Raw genomic sequence first — 25,578 nt, forward strand, 5'->3', positions numbered from 1 at the left:
CAGTAATTATTGATCAAGCAGACACGTCAATGCGAAGACCCAATCTGAGCAGCAATTCCCAAACTCAAGTTTCCTGGGACAGAATGCTAAGAGAGGCTGAGCATGACATGACTGCAGCAGCCATTTAGGATGAGACAATCTGCTCCTTAACCCTCCAAGAAAGCTATTAATGGCATGGATTGAAGCATTTGTCCAACTCCATTACTTTGAGCTGAGTTACCCAGAGCGCAGACACTGTGCTTTGGCCCCTGGGTACTCGGCGTGCTCCCTGCAAGGAGGTGGCCTGGTAACTCCATGCTCACAGAGAGGCCACTGAAACCCTGCAGAGTCAAAATCATAAATACAAGTTGCTCCTAAATCAACATTTGCACTCCTTCAGAAAAGCACAGAGTGCCAACTAATGATCTCAATAGATTTATTTCTCAAGTCTCGACAAGCTGGAGCTATTTTACTTATTCCTGATATTCAGCACAAATGCTCCATCTCAAAGAAACTCTGTAATTCTTCATCATAGCTTTTTATAGATCTCTAAATCAATCTCTTCCCTTTGCGTTACTCAAGTCCTTTGCCCCTGCCTGAAGACATAAAGCTCCAGGCATAGGAGCTGCCCTGAAGAAGAGGACAGATGTCTGACACTCGTGACTGCCCTAAGTGCCCTACTGGACTAGGACAATTCTTAGCCATGTTGCCTACATTTTTATACTTTAAGTTAGCCTTTTGGGAAGCTATTTTAGATTGAGAGCTCCTCATCCAAACAATTCAAACTCCTCCGTTCCTAGGGATGTCTGGCCTCCTTAAGGAAAGCCACTTCTGCAAAGTGCCCCTGGGAGCTCCCTGCTTCATCCCCAGTGCCTTTACTCTGACCCACACCAGGGATCCAACCCGCCTGTCCCACCAGACCTGCCCTCAATATCCCTGATCTTCTCCAAATGCTTCCCCCAATGCACTCTTCCTGGTCACCCAGTTCCAGCCATGTGGCCTTTCATTATGGCTGCCCTCCATTCCCTTTCTCCTATCTCACCCGAGGAGCCAAGGACAGCACTACCAGGAGGCACAAGGTGATGACAGCAGTGCTGAGAGCCTGGACCTCAGGTAGAGGAAAGAAGGGTAGAGAAGCAGCAATGCAGGCAGGGCCGGCAGTGGTGCAGCCAGTCAAGCACTGCTGCTGGAAAAGGGAAGGCACTGGTGTCTCTGCTGCTGCTGTAGGGCTCGTGATCTTCAGGTCAGCCCCCAAAAAAGACAATGGTATTTGCAAAGCAAATGGGACAAAATCAAAGTAAGCGCTTCTTTTCATTTACTAATTTTCTTGTCGTACTCCTAGAGCAATCCTGTTTCCTGCCATGAGAAAAAAAGAAGATACTACTTAGCAGAAAACATCTAATAGTAAAATCCTGATTACAGGAAGACTGCTTTGTCTTAATGGAACCAGAACCAACTATAAAGGGACATTCTATCATAAACTGTCATTATATCACTTCATAAAAACAAGAAATAGATAAGTCAGAATGAAATATGTATAGTACTGCAGTTATTACAAAATAAAATCATTTCTCCTCTGGCCTAACAAAAGATTAGACAGGCAATCCCTTCAAAGGACTGGTTCAAATCAAGCTACAAAACATACACGTCTGAGCAAACTAGCAGGAGCCACCTAAGAGACTTGCTCATGGCAAAAGAACAGGAGTTAAAAGCATCTCTTAGGTTGAATTACCTCCCCCTCCAAAAGAAAACAAAAAAGCCCATGTCCATGTCCCCAGCCTGAAGTACATCGCAATACAAAACCAAAACAGCCTGAACAAATTTAGTATTTACAAACCATCCCTCAACTACAAGCATTTCAGCAGCAGGCTTCAACAGCCTGTGCAGCAGACAGTCCAGTATTAAGCAAAATCAGGGAACTATTTTTTTCACTGTATAATGGCAGAAACTGTTCACATCCACACATGCACATTCTAATGTACAAAATGCATGCCCAGCTTACATTTCATGCCTCTATACGCAGGAGCAATGAAGGCAGGCAGTTTTCACTCTAGATGTTTTCTCTAAGCCAAACTGCAGCTTGTCTTAATACATGAAACATGCACACAAGAAATTTACTTTTGCTCTGGCATGTTGCATTGCAGGTAGACTCAATGAGAATGCAGAATATCTAAAGACAGAAGGGCATCTGTTTCTCAAACTGCATTCATTTCCCTCAGCACTAAAACTGGCCAAAGACCTCTAGACATAACTCAGCTGCAATAAACAGAAGTAATTTTCCTGAGATCAAAGGACAAACAAGGATATTATTTTCTCTCTTTTTGATTGCTGATCTGAAACTAATGTGTGGGGGAAAAACATGCTAAGCATATTGAATAATTCAGTGATCAACTGAACAACATTTCAACAATCTCTTCTGAGCAGCCAACCTCTCCCAGCTACCAGTCAGAGTTTAATATTCTGCACCACTTGAAAGCTGGCACTCTAATTCTTCTTATAGCATAAATACCCATTTCCTACCCTGTTAAAGTGTGATTGATGCTAAGCTACTCTAAACAAATTCCCTACCATATATCCAATTAATTTTTGCAACAGTTCAGAAACTGATTATTCAAAATGTGGTATAACACGCTTGCAATTCACAGAACTATGGAAGTATTTCTTATTCCCTGAGATACAGCATCAGTCTTTCAACATTCCTGAACAAGTGAATGCTTAAACGTCACTAAACCAAGCATCTGACTCCACGTAAGAGATAAAGTCATCAGTGTGCAGTGCATCACTAAGGCATGACAGCAGCAGGTTATGCTCAGCACGTTGAGATGCACACACACTGCACAGAGACTGTGAGCCTCTGCAGATGTGCAAACAAGCTGAGCCAGTGAGGAGCACAGAGGCTGAGCTGGAGGTGCTGGAGCTGGAGCAGGTTGCCCAGGGCCGTCAGCAGCTGGGTTCTGAGCATCCCCAGGGATGGAGATTCCAAAACTGTTCTGAGCAACGTGCACCAACGTTAAATCAGATTCATAGTTTTGGGGTTGGTTTTTTGTTTTGTTTTGTTTTGTTTTCCCTCTCAGTCAACCTTACCATTCCACTCATGCATAACCACAGTTATTCACAACCACAGGGAAGAGGAGAAGGCTATTAGAACAGCCATTGTTACGTATGTTTTTCCTTTCAGATACACCATTTTTTATCCTCAAAAATACTTGTGAGACATTTAAACCTTCAGAGTACCAGAATAAAATATTCCCTGTATCTATGCAAGGTCTCAGCAAACCTACAAGTGGGGGGTACTGGCCAAGATCCTGGATAACTTCTAGAAAAATTTTCCAATATGAACAAATTGAACAATTTTTCCCTTATTTAATTTCAGTCTTGGAGTGATACATAATACAGAAGAGCCAGAAGGCCATGACCCACTGGCAAAGGTATTTATTATTTTCAAGGCAGATAGCTGCTTTTGACACTGATCTGCTTTTGGAAAGCAAAGGCGAGGTCATAATTTTGTTTTTAAAATGATTCAGTGGTGTAGTGGAAATGCTAAGTCGGGGCTTGAACCAGTGATTGAGCACCTGGTGGGATTGAGCACCCAGGGAGCTCACGTGTATGCAATGCCTCTGAGTAACTGGAAAGGGTGGAGCCAGGATCCATCCCTTCCCAGATCTCATTTAAGAGCTGGCAGTGGAGGTAAGGGTTTCTTCCTGGAGATCCCTGTCTACTTGTGGCCTTCCAAAGGTAAGCAGTTTTTCTTCCTTTGTTTCTGTGCCCACAGCTGCTGCATTTGGGCTTGTTCCAAGGATCCAAATTACAGGCACTATGATAATCAGGTAAAATCCCAAATAAGCAGTAAAAATAATTTTCTGCTCCTTGCCCCTGAAAATCTAAAACCAGATATTTTTAAAAATAGAATGACCTTGGAACTACTTGCACCTTCCAAAGTGTTGTGGCCTACTTGCACCTTGGGGGAGATTAATGGAGGCTGGGGGATTGGTAGTCCCCCCAGTAATGGGTATATGGCATGCAGATATTGTAGTCAACATTCTAGTTTTCATTGCTAAGGGGACCTTAGTCATGTCTCTGTGGCAAATCAGCCCCCCCTTTTTGCTACCAATATAGTTATGCAGTCTCAGATATCAAGCCAAAAGGTAGGATACAGACAGCCAGAACATGCCCCAGTGCAAACTGAAGTGTTGACCCAGAACAGGAACATGGCCAGTATCTTGCTGTAGAGGGCAGACCCACCCTTTCTGGTACCTCTGAAACATCTATAATACTCTTTGTGAGTCTCTCTGGGTCCACATGATCACTGGGAGGAGCAACATGATATCAAGATGCTCTAGAGTCACTGTAAGATCACCATGACCCAGTGAGGAAAATATTTCAGTGATGAAATATGAGCAGAACCTTCCCTGGTCCAAGCAACTATGTGCCTCCTGAAGATCCACTGAGTACAGCCCACAAAGGAATATGAACTTCAACCATGAACCAATCATCAATTGTCTCGTATTTGGTCAGTTGACACTCTGACAGGCAAAGTCAACAAAGTGTCAAGGTGTACTTGATCACCATAATGGAAAGGGCTTACTTTTAACCTGCTCGATCATTGCTTCACACCATGAAGGGGTGGAGTGTAGCAGAAATGCTAAGCCATGGCCTGGACCAGTGATTGAGCACCTGTTGGGAAGGCAAGGCCAACCCAGGGGAGCTCAGGTGTATGCAATGCCTCTGAGTAACTGGAAGGGGTGCAGCCAAAGATCCAGCCCTTCCCAGACCTCATTTAAGGGTAGGCAGTGGAGGCAAGGATATCTTGCTGGAGATCCCTGTCTACCTGAGACTTATCAAAGCTAAGCAGGCTGTTTTTCCTTTTTTTTTGTCTCCACAGCTGCTGCATTTGGGCTTATCCTCACTGGCTGCAGTGACTGACTTTGCCACCCACTCTTACTGCTGTGCTTTCCATTGCATCATAAAGTTACAAGTGGACAGGTCCACAACAAGGATTTGTACCTTCAGTCATGGTAAGTTGCTGCACATCTAGCAGATCAATAAAGCAAGCAGTGAGCACTTCTGCTCTGTAAAAAATACAGAAGCATTGGCAGCAATTTTGTATTAGCTACCTGCATGTCGTATTACCTAAAAAAAAAAAAAAAAAAACACCTAGCATTGCTTAACCTGCAACTGACAGGTAAAAGATGAGGCTCTATGCTTACTAAATTTTAGGAAGGAAACATGAACATTCCTGATGCTCTCAGAGTCCCACATGCATAGTATAACTGTCATCACAATAGCCTGAGGCTAGCAAAAGGAGAGGGGCAAGGATCCCAAAGGAGAGGCAAGAATCTGCCCAGAAACAGAGGAAGAACAACTCAGGAGAGAAAGGGAGGAGACAGAAATTGCAGTATTTCTTGGTTATAGAGTTTCAAATACATGTTTTTCTTACACTATGCACATGCCTACATGCAATACAGCTTTGAGTCAGTATTTGTAATTCCAGTAAGAAACAAGTATCTGTTTTAAGATACTCATAAAGGCCAGAGAGCATACAAACACAACAGAATCAACTCCTACTCACATTTGTGATTATACTTGTATTTCACAATGTAAGTGAATTAAAAGTATTAAGATCACTCCAGTAAATGACATGTAGTGATGCTGGCATACCGTAATATCCATATCCTGAGGAACTGGCATTCCTAGCTCTTAAAATGTAACTGCTGCCAGAGCTAACATCTGTGAATCAACAAGTCCCAACCCAAGAGTTTAGCACAACTTTAAGGACTCCTGTGGGTACCCAATTTTGAGCTATCTGGGTTTCCCCTACCATACTGGCCACAGGCAAGCATGCTCTGAAAACTGAACTGGGGCTCCTACATTAGGGCCTCTGCAGACCCAGCATTTGGGACAAACACTGGCTTCTTCCCCAACAGCCTGGCAGAAATGGTAACGCCATCTCCTTGCAGTGTTTGCTCCTCATGGGCTCGTAGCAGCAAGAAATAAGAACAGAGGCAACAGAAGAATGTGACCAATGCACTGACTTTCCACATGCAATGTACTGAGTGCTTTTTGAACTCCTCAGCTAGAAGCTAGCTGAGGTGCATGTTTGTTCCTTGAGAACACTTCCAATAAAAAGTGTCAGTTATGCACATCACCTCTATTTATGACAAGGCTCATGTTTGGTGCATGTGGCCCAGCTGGGGCAAATATAAGAACAAATTACACATTGCTATACTTCTCAGCTTCATAACAGCAACATAAGAAATGCAGCACTTGCGAAGGAACGTTATGAAATCAAAATGAAGGTGCCGCCTAGCACAGCTGGGAGCTGCAGGCTCGTTAAGTGCGCAGGGGCCGTGATGGCTGCCCGCAGGTGTGCGCTGCGCTATGGCAGCGAGAACCTGGCGAGGTGCCCTGACGGCTGTGCTGCGGGACGAGCGCGTGCGGAGCACGGCTCTGCACGGAGCTGCGGACAGTCGGCTTCCCGAGCAGTCCTTGCAGGGCAGGCCGGCCGGCTCTCCTCCGGGCGCTCCCGAGCCTCGGAGAGGTCACGCAGGCTCCGGCCGCAGCACGGGCACCGGGACCTCGGCGCCCAGCGGTATATCGCCGGCTGCGGCGGGAGACGGGGCCCGGCGGGCTCCCGCGGCCTGCACCCACGATCACCAGCGGCCACCCCGGGCCGACGCCCGCCCCACCGGCCGCCCGCCCGCCCCTCACCGGCCAGCTGGTTCATGAAGGCCTCCGCCACCAGCGACATGCTGCGCAGGGCGAGCTCCGCCAGGCTGAGGGCACAGGCAGGAACTGGGGCCGCGCCGCAGGGCCGTGTATCCGGGGCACGCCCCGCCGCCCGGCCCGCCTCCCGCCCCAGCTCTCGCGGCGGCTTTGCGTGGCCGTCGCTCGCCGTGCGGGCGGGATTTGCGCCCCGGCTGTTGAGGGGGCGGGCTGAGGCGGCGGCCTGAGGAAGGGAGCGGAGAGGAGCCCTGCGCTGGCGGGTGCGCGCGGGAAAGAGGCGGTGCCTCCAAGAAGGCAGCTCGCGGATGTGCTCGCCTCCCAAGTAAAAGCAAATGTTAAAACCGATAAAGAAATGCAGAGAGGGCTGACCTACTGTGCGACTGCAGCGCGGGGACCTGCTGTTGGGAGCGCGTGCTGCGCGATGTGAGGAAGAGATTCATCTGGAAATGATACGCTGCACAGCTTTGCAGCGTTGAAGCTAAATGCAAACATTTCAAAGTGTGGAAGTGTGCTATGAAGCCAAAGAGCTTTAATTCCGTTCATTTAAGATCCTGTTCTTGGGGGTGGAGGGAACACAGCCCAGATCTTAATGTTCCTTAGTTCCACGCCATGAACCACAAAGGACACATTCCCCATCTCCTAACGAAGATTGCTGCAGAGACTGCAGCCTTTTTGCAGCCCTGTGTCAGCCACACAGAATTTCAGACATCATAAGAGAGATACGTAACGTGAAGGACATCCTTGTGTATTACGATACATGCTTTCCATGACAACTACAACTACCAACGAAAGCAACTTCACTGAGCTCTGTATGCACTAACTGCAGAACTTTTCTTTAAAGCTTATAATAGGTAGAGGATAGAAACTTTGAAAGGATTATGAACAACCCACTATTTGGGAAATTACGTCTTGATCCCCTTAGTTAATCCAGACTGAGGAAAAATCCCTTTGAATTTGCACCCAATTGAAATGTTATCTGAGATACAACTGCATATTTAGCCATGGTGTAATAATTCTCTTTCTTTGCCTGGAAATATAATCAAAAGAAAAGTGAAAAGGAAACTACAGTCTGACAAATGGTAGCAGGAAACACTGGCCAACATCATGATGGATGAGAATATTTATCATAATTCTGAGTATTGTGATGGATTCTTGGGCTGACTTAGCCACATCTCTATTCAGTAAACAGTAGTAAAGCCTTTGCTCGGGGAGCGATGACATTTGTTATTTAACTCGTGACAGATGCCAAATCCTTCAGCAGTATAAACATGGCTGACATCTGAAATACTGCAGACACTTCAGCTTCGTTCAAGGAGAAAAATGAAATAAGTGCACGTGGAAGGATAATTGCAGATGTTTTGCAGCTTTTTCTTGGTGATATATTATGTTTATATATTATATATATTATTACACAACTTCGATTATGGTCCTATGGAGAGGAGTCAGGCCAAGAGTGCTCTGGACAAATGGAGCAACATCAAAGAACTTTCAAAGTGCTCTGGATCCAACAAAGTCCCCAGTCGTGGGCAGTCTCTACTACTGAAGGAAAGTTGGTTTATCTAGTTTCCTCCACGTGACATGTAGAGGCAATAGATAAGGAGCTGAAAGGTGTAATTTCAGTGTGTTTTACCCTTTTTTTTTTTTTTATGATTTTATTAAAAAAATTCAATGTAGGTAAGACTTACAATGCTGTAACAGGCCCCAGAATCTGCCAAGTAAGGCAACTCAATCCATCTTCAGTTCCTCTGGCACTTACACTGTATGGAGCTTCAACACATGTGAGGACTTAATCCCAGTAGTTCTCTGAATATAACAGAAACATCTAAATATGGTTTAGAGGCTGAAAGCAGAAAAAAAGATCAACCTCTAACAGCCTGAACTAATTGCAAATTAGAACAAGAACAAAGATATTAGATGGGCTGTGTGTCTTTGGAATATGTACCAACTGGATCATTCATTTTTTGACCTTTAGAGAAATGATCAGTGAGCACAGGCAAGGTGGTATTAAATTAACTGAATTTGACAGGAGATGATTTCCAAGAATTACATGTGTTTTCTTATGGATCATACCAGTTATCTCCTTTTCAACACGTGAATGCTTCCTGAAGTGTTTTGTGGACGATAACTAAGGGGAATCAATTAAGGGTATAACTGCCTTTCCTTCATCATGAGTTAAGATTCCATGGTACAAACTTTGTGTTTCGAGATGTACACCTTGGCCTTGAACCACCAGTAATGTCTTAGTCTTAATTCTGTGACATAAAGGCTATCTAAAGTTTAGGAAAATGCCATAATGTTACATTATGAATACAATATGTGGATTGTTGTAAATGTCCCTGCCTTCAAAGCGTGGCAAGGCAAAGATGCTCAGGCTCCCTTCTCTGGGACTGGAGATCAGGAATTGCTCTTGGTGAGCCCGGCTTCCTTCAGGGCCATCATACACATAATTTCTTCATCTGGCCACGCAATTCACAAGCTTCCTTCTGTAATACTTAATACCATGGAAAGCTTCCCACCTTTCACAGATTGCAAAGGCAAACAGCAGATCCCAAAATGGAAGTCCATCAGATTTCAATACTGAAAGAAAGATGCGCTTCAAGTTAGAATTTCAAGGGAAACCAAAAGGCAAAATTGGGTAATCTGCAGAACTTTGTATTTCAGAGGGTCAGCTGAAGTAGTGTAGCAGAAATGCCGAGTCGTGGCTTGAACCAGCACCTGGTGGGAAGGCAGGGCCAACCCAGGGGACATCAGGTGCATGCAGTGCCCCTAAGTGACTGCAATGGGTGCAGCCAAGATCCACCCCTTCCCAGACCTCATTTAAGGGTTGGCAGTAGAAGAGAGGGAATTCTGTTGGAGGTTCCTGCATATCTGTGAACTTTCAAAGGTAAGCAGTTTTTCTTCCTTTGTTTCTGCATCTACAGCTGCTTCATTTGGGCTTGTTCTCATTTTCTGTAGTCTAGGATTGTGCAACTCCACTGTTATTGCTGTTCTTTTGATTGCATTCTAACATTAATACATTACAAGTCAATGTAGCAGAACCACTACCCATAAACAGGGATCTTACCTGACAAAGGCGTGGCCAGATGATGAAGTACAGCCTTCGTGTAACTCATTTCTTCTTGTGGGCTGCCTTTAACAGGCAAGACTTTAATCCCTAGGGTTGAGTTGTCCACCAGGGAAACAGGACTGTCATATATATATATATACTTATGTGTGTGTATGTAATGTTCCATTTAGAATTAATTAGAATTTGGAAAAGGACTTATCCATTCTTAAGAAAAACTCCAAGACTCCTCTTACCAGTTTCCTTGATATTATCCGGGTAATGTTTAACATACACATTTAATTTGTATCACTTTTCTATTCTGTTTTGTTGTTCAATAAAACGAATGGTGCCACCGTGAGTTGCACATTCTAGCTGCTTCAGTAGAAATCCCATGCAGACAGCCTTAAGTTTTTAGTAATATTTCTGAAGGGAGAATTTGGGGATGACAGTGAAAGACTTCTTGTTTTCTGCAGTAAGCTTCTTAGTTTTTAACGTGACCACTCTTGCTAGCGTGCTATGTAAAATCTTGCTCTCACCTGTGTGGTAGGACTTAAGATTGACCAAATTCCTGGAAAGGCTGGGAATAGGATTCTCTCTGGACCCGAGTTATGTTGGGTTTCGTGTGCATTTCCCAAGTTCGTGAAATACATTTTTTTTTTAGGCTTAATCTAACTTAGGCTTCGAAGGCTATAAAGCAATCTAGGCTCCAGTTTCTCTGAAGAGAAGCTCTTGCTGTTGGTGTTTGGCATACAGTAGCATTAGTGCCAAGCACCAACAGCAAAAGTTTCTCTTCAAAGAACAGTTGAGGTTGGTGGTGTAAGCTGTTCTGTATTGCAATGTGACCTTTCTTCATCCCGAGATGCTTGACAGACCATCTCAGAGCACTTTCTCTGCCCAAACTGCTGCTCTCCATTTCTATGGAGTAGGTTTCTAACAATTCCTGCCTTTCCAAATCACAGGAGGAGTGCTGACAGTTGTGGATTCAGTTAAGAATAGTTCTTTCTGAAAGAGAACTGTGCAGAAATTTCATTGAGTGGAATCTCTGGAACAGACTGCTTGTGTGTTGCTGCTGGTGCTTGAGAATAGGCCAAGTGGTAGTGAGGGATTCCCCTCATTTAGAGGAAGCAAACAAACCAGCACAGAAATGCCTTCTCCTTGTCTGGCCCACTGCCAGGTTGCCCCTCTGGTGTAACTTAGGGCATTCTAGGCGCTGGTCTGAATTATACTGCCTGTCAGTGTCTTTAAAAAGCTATTATGGCTGCTGGGGATCTCTGCAATGAAGGAGGATTTGAGCATGTCCTTCCCTGCCAACACACTGAGTGCCAGGCAACAGCAGGAGGGTGTTTCTAGCATGACTTCATGCCAGAGGTGATCTGTGTGCTAAGCAGCCTGGCAGAGCGCACAGAGCAGCAGAAACAGATGGATCCGGATTGACATGATCAAATAATCTCACAGGGTATTTAGTATGTCACGCGAGTGTTTGCCTGTCAACTGTTTCACTTAATGCACTGTTTCCCCATGTAAGGAATGGTGCCAAAATCACCCAAGCATAAGCTTAGTTACAAGGTTTTTGGTTCCAAAACTCAGTGAGCTTACTGAGATACTGCTCTGTGAGAGATTGAAGTCAAGGCTGAGACCTAACTCCCCCTTCCACAATTCCTGCCCATGTCCTTGGGAGCTTGACATGCCCTATGGGAGCATCTAGAATTCAGTCAGAAGTAAAGGTGCTCCTGTGGAAATTCAGGTGTATTTTATAGTAGGTTACATGCCATGAATATTAACTGCATGATGGTGAGATGTATGGGAACTGTTGATCGTGGCCTGAACCTCTGATTGACCACCTAAGGCAAGCAATGAGTCAGCTATGGGAGCACGGGTGAAGGCAAGTCAGTGGTGCTAGTGGAAGGGGTGGAGCCTGGCTCCACTTCTCCTGGATCCCATTTAAGTGCTGATTACCACTGAGGGAGGATTTCTTTCTGGAGATGGCAACTGCTGAGGAGATTTTCCCCATGCTCTGAAACATCCAGATCTCCACTGGACTTCCCCCGATTTCCCTGCACATACTCTCACATGGCCATGGCTGCTTTCCTCCATCTTCCCTGCTGTGCTGACCTTTTGGCTCTCTTGGGTCCAACCTGTAGTAACAGACTGATTCCATACTTGTCCATCTTTTCTGAATTTCTAATTGATGAGACAACTATTAATTCAGCTATTTCTTTGTTTATTTTTTGTTTAATTTGAAGTACGGCTCATAGTCGCATTGCCTAAACTGCAGGAATGTCAAAGCAGCAGTTACAGCTCCAACTGGCAGTAGCAATTGCTCTAAATGTTCATCCTGATGTTTGTGTAGCTCACACAGCTGCTAAATCCTGAATCATCTTGCTAATGAAAGTCAGAATAATTGCTCACAGTTTGACTGCAGGCACAGGTTAGGCAAGTCTTCTCAAACTCTGGAGATGGTATCTGTAAAATTAAGGAGCTGCAGCTGAGCTCAGTTTCTGGACAAGTGTGGTAAATACTGAGGGGGTTTATTAATTCATCAAAGCTCCTTGTAAGATGGTCTGAATCCTTCTCTGGAGGCCAGCATAGAAAGAATTAACTTTCTTCTTCCTGTGGAAATGATCACAACTGCCTATCCTGTATAGAGGGAAGAGGCAGCTGTAATGAATTATTTATCCATAGCGCACTATAAGGGATGTGCTGTGATTAATTGTAGAGCTGGGCAGGAAATGGTTTCCTCATCCCAAAAGATTTTTTAGATTAAAAATGTGCTGCTATTCCACACTGGGATAAAACCCAAACCCCTGTAACTGTTTTAGAATTAGAAGACCAAAACAACACACACAAAAAGTCTAATATGTACAACTCTAGCAAAACAAGAGCCCAACAGAAATTTTTCACAGCTGAGAAGAAAGTTTGCTATGGAGTTCCTGGGGATTGACCCATAGCATAGCCCCAAGCTGTGAGCAGGTGAGGAGCTTTCCTGGCTGAGAGCTTGGCACCAACCAACACTGGCATTGGGACACAAATGTCACTAATCCCATGTGTGTGACCCAGCTGCTGAGCCAGAGCAGGGTAAAGATCATGGTTGCTCTTTCGGAGGCATTATGAATCTCACTGCAGTGGAAGAGCTGTGACTGGCTCTGCCCAAATGCTTGGTCCTTAGAGCAGCATCTGTTGTTTGTATTGGACCCTTCTGTTTTTACAGAGAAAAGCTACGGAGCTGAGTCATCTTTTATAAACCTGTTTGCTTCCGGATGTGAAATCTCCTTTTCTAAAAATGCTTACAGGGAAGTGAGGTTTTTATTCTTGCGATTCATTCCCCCGTGTGCTTCATAAATAAGAGGCTTTTCTCATGGTTGTTTCCAATGCTTCCAGTTTAAACATGTAGCCTGACCGTATAGGAGTGCTCTGGTGTGTTTCTGAGGGAGGCTGAAAATTGATTCACTAGATGTGATGCTGCAGGAACTTCAGAAGTAGAATCTATGCCATTTAAAATCACTGTCTTGATCCATAAAAGGAAAGGGAAAGCTTTTCTGTATCTTCATTACAGCCGTAGAAGTTCATACTTGACACAGTTTCTCCCCAGGGTGTAACTGTGGTGAAGGAAAAAAATGACGGTGACTGACATGACTTGAATGTATCTACATTAAAAACATATGGTCTTGTTAGCAATAGGTATGAGCTGGTGAGGCTGGCTACCTCCAGAGATTTGTAAGGGCATGTGGCAGAGCAGATTGATCCCTTCCCTGGTAGTAGTAGAAGGATGTGAGAAAAGCACCAGGTGTCTCCTTTGATCTTTCTTAAGGCCAAGCAGCCAGAAATAAGTTGTTCATGCTGTGTGAGGAAATAGTGCTCAGTTAGTAGTGTGGTGATGATTTCAGAATATTTTATGAAGAATATGTACTTTGAAGGTTTTTGAACACTGATGCGGAAGAGCCACATGAATCAGATTTAGTTTCCATGAACATGCAAAGAGCAGAGGCAAACTGAACTCCAGTCCAGCTAACAGCCACATGTAACATTCCCAATCCATTATTTCCTCTTGATTCCCCAAAGGCTAGCAAATGTACAAGGCTAATATTTTTAGAATCTGAAGTCGTCTGAGTCAGTTGTTTAGAATTAAATTTTACTAAAATGAATACCTGGGTTTGCCAATATATCTCAGCTCTGGTGAAGGAGCTTTATGCTTCTGGGTCACATGGTCAGTCAGCCTGCACTTTCAACATAGCTGAATGTAGTCTGGAAACAGCGTGAGAATTCCTGAGTGGTGAGCTCTGTGCAGCATAGGATGTGGGTTACAATGCTGACTATGCACTCTTCTCGTAGGAGGCTTGTCTGCAAGGTTTGCATCACTGTGGTGTCATGCAGAAAGGAATAGAATGACTCTTCAGTAAATGTCTTCCTTTGACAGGGTGAACAAGATGGACAGAGTTGGCTGTCACTGTCTCAGCCCTGAGCTTCTACTGCTGTCTCAGACTCCTTGAATGCAGCTCCAAGTGGAGCCTCTTGAGAGCAGCAATGCATGATGGAAGGTCAGGGCACTTGAATGATTTCTCCTATAAGGAGGTAGTTACTGTCATTAGGGTGGCGATACTCGGTTTGGTCTTGTTCAGGGTGCAGAACAAAAGTGATAGCACTGGCTTTCCCACGGTAAAATCTTAGTAAATAACAAATAAGTCTTTAGAACTGGATAGTTCTGTGGGTTTTTTAAATAACCATAATGTTTGGCCGGTTCAGTTCTAGATCCCTGTAGTCATTCTGAAGCAAAAATATGCCTTCAGAAGCAATGAAGCCCAAGTCTTTCAGGAGAGTAATCACTGGCTGTGCTGTAGTGTCTCCTCCCTGAAAGATTGTACAGACTATATGAAGGGGGACCTCCTCTTTTCAGTGTCTTTAAAGCAGAGCACATTTTGGTGGCACTCTGAGTTTATGGATTTCAGCTATCACAGATACTGACCTAGGCAGTGTCAGCCCTGGGTTCATTTATGCTTCTCTTATCCACTTACCATACAGCAGGTTTTGGGAAATGAATTGAAGGCTGGTGGTGACTGCAAATCCAGGTGTCCCGGTCCAGATGTGACTGCTGCTAACAACATCCAGGTATGCCATCATTAATTTAAAAAATTCAGTGGGCTTCAAATTTAGGAATTAGTTGTCGGAGGAAAAGGGCAGAGCCATGCCTTTGAAAGCATGACTGTCTGCCTCTGAGGTAGACGAGGTCACAGATGACGCAGCAGCAAAGTAGATAGCTTTGACCACATGCAAAGTGGATGCAATGCATTTATTTTTATCACATTTATGATCCTCCCCAGAGTTGTGATGGTTCTTCTCTCATGTGGCTCTTGTTACAACAATTCACACTTGCGAGTTATCAAATCACATTAGCCAATCTACTTAGTACTGCTTTTGAAAAGCAACCAGAAGCACCAGGTGGTCCATTTCTTGAGTGAGACGTGACTTTGAGGGTGTTCAACAGTCCTGTACTCTTTTCTTTTTAAGAGGCTGCCTGCTCGTATTAAAGTGAAAATCGCAACACTAGTTACAATTACAGTGCTCTACGATATCTTGTTCTTAGTACAGGACATAACTATATTGTGTGTGTGGAGTTTTGGGGTCTAGTTTCTCCAATGTAAGAAAATAGGTGTGATAGCCCACTGCCATCATGTATTCACACACATTCAGACAAATAAATTATTAAAGAGGTATATAGGGCTTAATGACAGGCTATTAACACTGCTGCGTAATTGTCTTTGGATTTGATACACTGGGGTGTTGAAGGACGTGCCTCCATGCAAGTGGTGTAACTTATAAATCCATAAATGTGTGGGTTTTTTAAATCATTGCATATCTATGCTTAACATATGGATCTGATACTAGCAAGTGCCAGGAGTGAAGGCAGTGTCCACTATCTGAGCAGTAACTGGGTGAAATCTGATCTTGAGTAGCCATTAAAAAATTTAGTGAGATTTTTATCTGTTCTCAAGTACCACTCTAAACTTTATTGTGTTTAATCTAGTTTACTTGTTAAAGGAACATAAAAAGAGACATTAGAAATGCAGATTTAGTGTCGTACAATCTTCAAGATGAAGAGTAATGGCTAGGAAGCCTTAACTCTCAGGGTCTGCTCCTATACTAATGTCACAAAAATCATATTACTGGGATGCAGCTATCTTTTATAGGCAGCAGAGGCAGAATGGATGGCTCCTTTCCTTCAGCAGAAGCAGCTATCCTGATCCAACGTGCAGAGCCAGAGCAGGGTCAATTGAGCCATCGCCAGGGGCTTTGCTCTCAGCAGAGCTGCAGGGATGTGAGCGCTGTGACAGGTGTATCCTCATTTGCTGGGGGTATCCTTGTGAGGGGCCATGGGCCAGATAGCTTGAGTATGGTCTGCTTCATGTTTTTGTAAGGTGTGATATGTCACCCCAGCTAAAAGTGCCCTGGTCTCCAGGATAAATTGAAATTTCTTTCGTTTTATTATTTGTAACATTGTGGAAGGATAGTTAAAAGACGTGCTTCCTCAGTGGTGTGAAGACTGATAGACCAACATGAATTCTATTTGTTCATGAGTTTACTTACAGTTTTTCAATCTGTTAATCACCAGGGAAACAAAAGCACAAGAAAAAAAAATTGTTTATGAAAAGCTCTTTTGTGAGCCTGTGGCCTAAGTCTTTCAGCACAGAGGAACAAGTTGTTCTCAGGGATGTACCTGAGTTCTCATCGTTCTATACGGGTGTCAGTGTAAGCCAAGGAGGACTCAAATGTTGCCCAACCGAGGGTTATTTTGTTCATTTGGCTGGTGCTCAAGAACAAAAAATAACTTTTGGATAAAAATAAAATACAGTAAAGCATGTGTGCTAAGTGTATTTTCCTGTATATTGCCCAGAATTATTCCAGGGACACTTCATAGGGAGCAGTGTTGACCAGCAGGCACCATTACGATAGGGAGCAAAATGATTACTGACTTGATTCACTTCTTTCTTTCATTGTGTTTCCTTCTCCTGGCCGAAGGCTCCTCTAGCTCAGTGACACTAGGAAAAGCAATAAGAAATAAATAATGTTTGAGCTAGTCACATATACATGTGTGGGGACGTATATCGCCAATACAGTGAGTTTCCCATAAACTTCAGTCACCTATTAATGCTAACCTGGTACCAATCAGGGTTTCTCTCCACACCTCTGTCTTCCTGGCCATCAGGGATTTGCAACTGTTCTTAAGACTCACTGGAATTTAGGCTAACAGAGCAGTCCAGGACAAATCACAAGTATGATTTATTAGCTGCTAGAGACAAATGGTTGGACCTACAAGGAAGCCTTTCCATTTTGTAGTTTTGCCTGCAAATATTTTTCTTAAAAGAAGTAACGGCCTGGTTTATTCTGCTAATAATCTGTACTGTTTTATGTGTAAGCCATTGTTCCAGGTTTTACCAATAAATGGAGGAAATGGCACACTTTTAAAAGGAGATTAAATTGTGGCGAGTGGGCTGCATGTTTGTGTTTTCTGGCTTACTGTTGTGTCTTTGATGCTCAAAATCAACTTGTATGTGCAGCTGATGCCATAAACCAGAGCAGTGGGTTTGAACCTCAACTAAGCGTTCCCCATTGCGTGTTTGCACATGATTGCTTGTACACTCAGTTCTGCATTGACTGTTGGATACCAAAGCAAGCCTGGCTCCTGGCCTGAATTCAGCTTTCAAAGAGGTGTGATTGTCTGTTATCACTTACTTACCTAGCCAAAGGATACCCACTCTACAGGTTTGTATATAAGAATGGTTATTTAACAGCTTTTTTTCCCTCTCCTTGGAAGCTTTCCAGATCAATTGTTTTGTTCTGTTTCAAGCAAAATGGGACCATATTTTAAAAAAAAAAAAAGTTCATATCCCCTTGGTAGCCTGTGGCTTTTTGAGCAATAGTCGGTAGGCACAAGTTAATATTAGACTGAAACAGAATGATCTCTTAGTTGTTTCTAATGTTGTTGGAGGGAAGATAAGGCCAGGAAATAATATTTTCATGAGTTTTGGTATATAATATGGTGGGAGGTGTTTACTGAGGCAAGTCAGGAATATTTTGTTCTGCCTCTGGTGAGAATTACAGCCATGCTCTTACTTGTATCTGTGGAACCTAAATCCCACTTCCAACTGTTAGGCATCAAATGGAATGTGTGAGATGCAACTCTTGGGACATTAAGTGAGTGAATCTTAGACCTTATCTATTTATTTGACTCCTGTGTGCACCCATGTATATCACAGGCATTTTTATTTAATTATTCTGGGACTGGCACGTGGCTCGCATTACCTCTGTCCTCTGGGTATCTTGCTGACATAACAGTGTGAAGAAGTAATAGCTTATACAGTAAAAACTGGTTGTTAGGAAGAGGGATGCCATTAAACTGTCCCTGTTTAGTGAGCAGAAATTACACTTAATACTAAGTACCAGTTTTTAAAACAGAATATGGTTGTGGTCAGACCAGCAAATTCATTCAGACAGCCATAAAAGGCTTGTAAGGTCTCATCTTAATTCGCAAGTAAATCTCCATTTATTCAGCTGTGCCACATTGATACAGAACTGTGCAGTACTACAAGGCTGGCACATGTATTTACTTAGTGGAGAAAATATATGGCATGGAAACTCTCTTTATAAAAGACTTTGTGTGGTCTAATGGCCTGATTTAGCGCACTGAAACCAGTGTGAACCTTTCTGCCTGTTTTGGGAGTGCAGGAACGTGCCACCAATGTGGAAAACATTCCTCGGGCTGGGAGTGACCAGCACAAATGTCAAAATCATTAAGAAAATAACAGGCTGACAGACCAGCAGCCCCACAGGCATGTGACACATTTGGAGGCAACTGAAAACACAGCTGTTGTCTGAAGATTGTGTGTGAACCAGATGCTCTTAGAAAGCTAGAGGCTATCCTGTTGCATGTAGATGTGTTGTGTTTCTTCAAATCTGCAAACAGTGGATTTGGTGTAAAATGTACCTAAAAAGGGACTGAAAAGAGCTGGTTTGTAATTGATTTGCTTTTAATAATTATATGTCATTTAATATCCATGAATTTAGTCACATCTTGCTTTATTCTAAATAGCTTCTTGGAAACAGCTGGCAGGAATAATATTTCTTGTTCTTTAATAAATGATGAACAGAATAAAAGCTTGTTTGGGATCAGTGCTTTAACAAGGAACTGCCCATCCTTTATTTTGGAGGTTTTTATCTTGGTACAAATTTCATACCAGCAGCTCCACCCTGGGAATTCCTTAGGTTTTTTTTTAACCTGTGAAGTGCATCAGCTCTTTGGAAGTGAGCTGTAATGCTGTGCACGAAACCTAAAAGTCTCTCTGCAAGCATGGCCATGAGCCTCTGCCTGGTCTCTGTGTAACCAGAACAGAAATCCCAGCAGCTGTTGGTAGGTCCTGCAGACCCCTTCCCCAGTGCTACATTTTTCTTTCACCTGAGTGAAATCCAAAGCAAACTCCCAAGCTTTTTTGTCTCTTGAATCCAGCTGGCATCCTTATCTGTGCTGCCACTGTACATTCCCACTTATCAGCCAGGTGCTGGAAAAGTCTCTGAATCCAGCTTCTCTGTCCACTTCAATACCATGATTTCACCAGTGGGAAAGATGAAATCCAGAGAAGTGAAGATTGCTGCTGATTGTTGCACTTCAGTAGAGTAGCTGGGGTTGTCACCCCTCTGGAACTGGCTCTCTGGGAGAGAGACCCAGGAACTCCTGTGGTCTCACTGACAGAGGTCTGCAGTCAAACCCGGCCATCTTTATGTGCTTTAACAATTACTGTCTTAATATGGTACTTTTCTTTAGACATTAGAGACAGTAAGGCCTGGGAGAGTCCCAGTGTCATGAGAGGCTCTACGTTGTCCTTGCCCTCATACTGGGAGGCAGCAGAGCAGGTGCTGGCCCTGCAGGGGGCACGCAGGGCTGCCTTTCTCCTAGTGAACCATTTGTTCAAGGTTTTTTTTCACAGATCTTGAACTAAATCAGCCACATAACAAAAGGGGATGGAAACTAGTAAGGGATGAGTACAAGTCAGCTCTCTTCATAGCAATTTTGCACAGGAAGGGAGGAAGATGGGGGTACTTTTCTAAAAAGGGATTTCTGCTACACTTGCTAATGGTATTCATCCCCCCCTTTTCTTGCAAGGGGAGCATTGTCTTGTTCTGCTTTGCCCCGTTGGGGTTTCTGCCCATCCTCCGCCCGCACGTCCTCTGCCCGACACCCCCGCCCCGACGGCTATGAGCAGGCCCGGCCCCCGCTGCCCCCCGGCCGAGGTTCCGGGCACAGCTCGGGGAGGCGGCGGGTCAGGGCTGCGGCCCTAGCCGGGGGCGGCCCCGGGGAGCCCGGGCCGGGGTCTGCGGTCCTGCCCGCCCCCAGCTCCGGATCGTCCCCGCGGTGCGGCTCTTCGAGGCTCTCTTCCGGCTCTTTCGTCCCCCCGCAAAACGACGAAGTTGAGCGGCGGCGCTTCGGAGCGACCGCTCTCCCCGATTATCCCCGTCGGCGCAACCGGAGTAAAGCAGCGGCGGTACGAAGAGGAGTGCGGAGCCGCCCGCAGCATCCCCGCGGCGCGCCGTGGCGGCGGGCTCAGGGCTCAGGCGGCAGCCCGGGGCGCTGCGGTGGGGCCGGGCAGCGCCTCTCGCTCGCGCTTCTTCTGCTTCATGCGGCGGTTCTGGAACCACACCTTCACCTGGACGTCGCGGAGGCGCAGCGAGCGGGCCACCTCGAGGCGGCGGGCCCGCGACAGGTAGCGGCTGAAATGAAACTCCTTCTCCAGCTCCGTGAGCTGCCGGGTGCTGAAGCCGGTGCGCAGGGAGTAGGCAGGGGCCGCCGCGCCGCCTGCAACGCCGAAAAACACCGAGAAACAGCGCGCTTCGGCGGGGGCACGGAGGGTCTGGGCGGGGATCTGGGCAGGGGGAGCAGGGATGAGAGTGACCCCCGCCCGCGCCTCTCCGCCCCACTCACTTCTTTCGGGCGTGCTCCTCTTCATCCGCATCCACTCGAAGGCGCGGGGCTCCGGCGGGGCCGCCCCCGGGGTCGGACAGCAGGAGCGTGGCCTTTCGGGCTCCGGCGACGTCGGTCGGCCGCTCTCGGTGCAAAGGGATGCGGCGGGACGCGGCGGAGCCTCACCCGGACACGCGGCGCCGTGGGGCTGCTGACAGCCGGGGGCCGGGCCGGCCGCGTACCCCTCCGCCCCGGCGCAAACAGCCGACGGAGGGTGCGCGGAGGTGGCCGCGGTGCTCAGCGCTGGGAAGGCGTCGAGCCCCCGCCGGGGGTAGGGGGACGGCGAGGTCCCGTGGCACAGTCCGGGCGGGAGGACGATGGGGAAAAAACCCAGGTCCATGCCTGCGCGGACGGCACCACACCTACCCCCACCCCCCACGGGGCAATATTGCCCTGATATAGGGCCGGAGCGGAGGCACGTCCCGCCCCGCGGCCAATGGGAGCCCGCGAGGGCAGCTCGCACCGGGTATCCCGGGCGCCGCAGGCGTCCTGCCCGCTCCCTGCTGCCCGCGGTCGATGGGGCACGCGGGCACCTCGAGTGCCCAGGCGTGACCCTACGACGGCCTGGCCTTGGGACGGAGGGGACGGCGCCAGGAGTCGGGTGGCCGTTCTCTTCTCAATCCTCCTGGGACCGCTCGGGATCTCCCACTCGCCGGAGTGGCCGCTGCCTTCGGAGCCGCCCGCCGGGAGTTTGGAGGGGAACCCGCGCCTCCACGCCGCCCGGATTCGTGTCCCCGTGCCGTCTGTCCCCTCCCGGCCTGGGGGAGCACCCGCGTCTGTCCGCACCCGGGGGGGGAATGCTGCACCTCCCGACGCTTAATGGTCTCTCTCCATCAGATAAGTGCTCTGAGGGCTCTCCAAAGTGAATCCCCGGTCTCTCCGTGCTAATGGGTTTTCACTCTTCCCTTGGCAATTCAGCGTTGCTTACTGAGTGTTCACGGCTGGCACGGGAAGCTCACGGAGCAGCAGCACGGGAGTGCGGCCAGTTGCGCTGCCCAGCTAAACCTCCGGCTCATTCTCCTGCTCTTCTCCCTGAATGGCAAAGAAGCGGGGCTGTGAGCCCCGGGCTCCGACAGTGATCACCTTTCCCTGACTGGCTACCTGGGAGGCTGGACCGTCGGTCTGAGCTACCTAAGCCACTGCTTGGATGCTGTTGGGTTTCGTCCAACTCCTAAAACTAAAAGTCGTGTCGATGCTGTTCAGAAAAGCAGAAGGCAGAGCGCACGTGAGCTTGGCTGACCTGGGACTGAACAGACGAGGGACAAAAGGAGGGCTGCATTATGCAGTTTTGACTTAAGCTTTGACTTAGTTTAATTTTCTCAGTTTTAGGAGGTGGCTATGGACAACTGGGAAATGCAGAAGTTGCAACTTGCCACAGAACTATTTTGGTCCTCAACAAAGGCATGAAATTAAAACCCCTTCACCCATCATCCAGTGCCTTCTACTCAGCAGCCCAACAGCTGGCTGGTGGCAGCGAAGGAACAGCATGGGGAGACATGATCAGGGCATTTCACTGGCAGCCTCAGCTCCTGCCCATGGGGGTTTGACTCTGCTCAGCCCCATCGTGCCCCACTGGTGGCACTGCTTCGGAACCGGCACGCTTTGCTTCCCTCCAGGGGGAGGGACACATCCCTGGGGCTGGTGGACACAAGACGGTAGGGGGAAAAGGGACAGTTCCCTGCACATGGGCTCTGAACGGCAGTGAGGCTTTCTAACAGCCCCACTTTCTCCCCAGCGCATTCAGCCCATCTGCTGAGAGAGCAAAGGCTGACACATTACTCGGGACTGAGCATCTTCAAACAGAACCCTCACTGTAAGCCCAGAGCCCTGTAGCTACAGGCACAGCTACGGGCTGTGCTGCCCCAGTGCACTGACAACATGCCATCACTTACACCGCCATGCTCAAAGGACAAAAGTGTCAGTTAAAAGTGCTTAAATCAAATATACCTGCTTAGGAAACCCTAAATGTTGAGGGAGGGGTTAAATTCTAGGTGAAGCTTGCTCAGCACATCCAAGGCAAGCAAATAGGTTTAGAAAATGTCATTTTCTGACCAAGCAGAGGTCTAGAAACACCATGCTTCCTTTTTAGCAAAGAAAGCTGTCCAGTAGGAAAGCATCTGCTCCCTCAGGGTCCCCTGCTACAGAAACTCCCACTGCAGCAAAGCAGGCAGCGCTGGCTCCAGGGGAGGGCTTCTGTTTGCAGAACACAACTGCTCTGATTACACCTAAAGCTGTGTTCTAAATGCTAAGCAAGGGCAGACCATGTTAATGCTAACATATGATCTTCCCATTCACCCATCTGGATCCTCTTACCGAGTTTCTCATTCGTTACCTGTTTGTTTTTGCACAGCTGCTCAGGGATGAGGAAAGCAGAAGCCACTGCTGAACACAGGCACAGTGTCTCCCATTGCCATTGACTTTTGAGGAGTGAACTGCAATTCTCTAAGGTCCCAGATTGCACAGTACTCCGAGCAAAAGTCCTGGTGATGGGATGCTGAGCGACTGCAGATGTTTTTTGGCAAGAGGTCTGTTGAATAAGAGCCTCTGCAAGTTTGAGGAGTAGGAAGAAAAATAGTTAGAAAGAAGCATGAGAAGAATATGAGGGCTGCCAAAAGGAACCTATGGCTGTCCAGGAGCTCAGCAGAGCAGTGACAGTGAGAGTCAGGGGAACTGCTGGGGCACAAACCTCTGGGGGAGCGATGGGACCCGCCAGCTCTGTGCCAGCACATGTGCTGGAGGCAGTGGCAGCCCCATGCCCGAGGCACTCCTCCAAAACTGGGTCCTGGAGCTGCTTGGAGCAAGCATCCCTACAGAAAAACACACCGATCCCTGAGAAGAACTTGGGGTACATGGGGATGTGTATCCATCCCTGAACCTGGAATACATGCAGTGGTCAGCCATCAAAGGGCCTGCAGAGGAAGGCTGCTACAGAAGAAGAATCTCTGGGAAGTTTATTTTATTGAGTATGGCTAAAAACAGGAATGTACAAAGGCCCCAGGGCAAAGAGGGGAAACAGTGCTGCTGCAATGGGCAAGCAGGCTCAGTTCCATCATACACACAGGCAGGCAGAGCATCACTTCCTGAGGAAAGTGTGCCTTCCTCTTCCACCAACACCTGCATGCCATGGGCCCCCCATTCCAAGCTGACCCCAGGCTGTGCAGTGAGGCTGGAGCAGGGAGCTGTGCTCTCCCAGTGCATGTCATTCACTACCAGGATCCTTTGCATGAGCACCAAGAGGAAATGCTCTCCTCCTGCCAAGGCTCCCCTGGCAGAGGGATGTCCCCACAAGCCCTGTGCCGTGTTATTCCCCATTTGCTATGGTATGGCCATGAATTTGGTAGGAAGGAGAAGTTACAAGTATGGATCATTCAGAGACACTGCCCACCAGCAAATAAAGAAAAAGTGAACACGGGCCCCAGGGGCTGAGTCGCATCCCATCAGCAGGGAGCCGTTACTGGGGGCACTCCAGCCCCAGCCCAGGCACTGCCAAATGGGTTTTACCCGATTTCCACTGAGCTGATGGAGGAGGAAGGGCTGTGCTGTAGAGCTGCGCGGGCTGTGATTGATGAACGCTCAGATCCAGCCCCCTCCTCCCCGCCAGCCCCACTTCCCGAGAGGACCGCAGCACACCCAATGCCCGGCCCCACCGGGCGTTCGGTCTGCAGAAATGCTGCTTGAACTCCGTTCTGGAAACAGAAGAGATAGCCCTTCGTAATCCGCAGCACATCACACTGTGCCCCACCAGCCACGTGGCCGCCGGCTGTCCTGGCAGCGCTGGCCCTTTGTGCTGCCCGTCTGCTCGCTGCCTTTGTTCCTTCAGGGCTGTGGGAGCCCAAGCGGGTGTGCGGGCAGCCGTCCCACTGGGCACACCACGTGGCACGCGACAGGACAGAATGGCAGCCTGGGCTCCTTCCAGCTGCCACCAGTCACCTCTCAGCAGCAGCCCGTCAGCTTCCACCCCCTTTCCCTGTCTTTTTCCTGAGCAAATTCCCTTCCGTGCCCAGATCTCCCTGCAGGCATCTCCACAGGGCTGGCACGATGCTGACGTTGTGCGGGGACCCCAGAGCTGAGTCCTACCTGGGGCAGTGGAGCTCCAGTTGCCCTGCCAGTGCCCAGCAAGCCAGTCTTCTGGTCAGTGCTGATAGGGTTCCCAGTTCAGGCACGGTCCCATGCTCCAGCCACTTGGGGGGGACTGGGTCTGATGGTTTGCAGTGCTCTTGCCAATGGTGCAGAGGGCATTTGGCTTTGTTAGCCCAGCCCCACACAAGTGGCATTTTCCCATTCAGGACTGGGCTGCTGTTAGGATGAGACCAACAAGCAAAGATGCAAAGCCCATGAATGCAATCAGGAGCACAGTCTCACTGAAGCCTGGAACACCTGGTGTCCCCCAGTTGGAGCTGTCAGAGCTCCCAGTTCCAGCTCAGTGCTGTGGGTTCTGCAGCAGGGTGCAGGGCTCTGCCTGCAGAGAAAGGCAAGGCCATGTGAGCCCCAGGGCTGGCCTTGGCCACTGAGTTGTGAGTCAAGGGGTAACCAGAGCTCAGTGCATCAGATGCTGCTGCAAAGGAGCTGAGTTGTTCCTCCTGAGCATGAAAGGAGCTCCTTTGTAATTTATGAGTTCTAAACGATGGGCCAAGAATAAGTGTGGCCTGTGCCAAAGTGTCTTTCTCCTCTAGATTGCTGATGCTTGTACAAACATTGTAAAAGTGCCAGCGGTCTCACTAAAGTAGCATTACTTCTAATAATTAGGTTATCATCGTGGGCTTCTGCTGTGTTACAAACGAGATGCCTCTGCCAGAGCCACGGAGAAGAAAGTGAATTTATTCAC

General features: G+C 47.3%; 2 protein-coding genes across 3 annotated transcripts in view; both read right to left on the reverse strand.

Annotated features, from left to right (window-relative positions):
* MTX2 (metaxin 2) overlaps window positions 1-6,848 on the reverse strand; it is a 32,693-nt gene extending 25,845 nt beyond the window's left edge. The window contains exon 1 of one of the 2 annotated variants that reach the window (XM_085228242.1): window positions 6,688-6,848. In XM_085228242.1, the coding sequence (XP_085084368.1) occupies window positions 6,688-6,727 (40 nt within the window). In that variant the 5' untranslated portion in view covers window positions 6,728-6,848. The remainder of the gene's footprint in view (window positions 1-6,687) is intronic. The other variant, XM_085228244.1, reaches the window with a different exon arrangement.
* Window positions 6,849-18,852: 12,004 nt separating this feature from the next.
* Window positions 18,853-21,093, reverse strand: LOC146543971 (homeobox protein Hox-B1-like). The gene is made up of 2 exons (XM_085228037.1): window positions 20,715-21,093; window positions 18,853-20,588 (listed from the first exon to the last, which is right to left on the reverse strand). Exons 1-2 carry the CDS (start codon window positions 21,091-21,093, stop codon window positions 20,344-20,346), a joined length of 624 nt encoding a protein of 207 aa, XP_085084163.1. The 3' UTR covers window positions 18,853-20,343.
* Between the last annotated feature and the right edge of the window lie 4,485 nt (window positions 21,094-25,578).

The sequence above is a fragment of the Meleagris gallopavo genome, chromosome 7 (genome assembly GCF_905368555.1).
Source record: "Meleagris gallopavo chromosome 7, MGAL_WU_HG_1.1, whole genome shotgun sequence".
Classification (NCBI taxonomy): domain Eukaryota; kingdom Metazoa; phylum Chordata; class Aves; order Galliformes; family Phasianidae; genus Meleagris; species Meleagris gallopavo.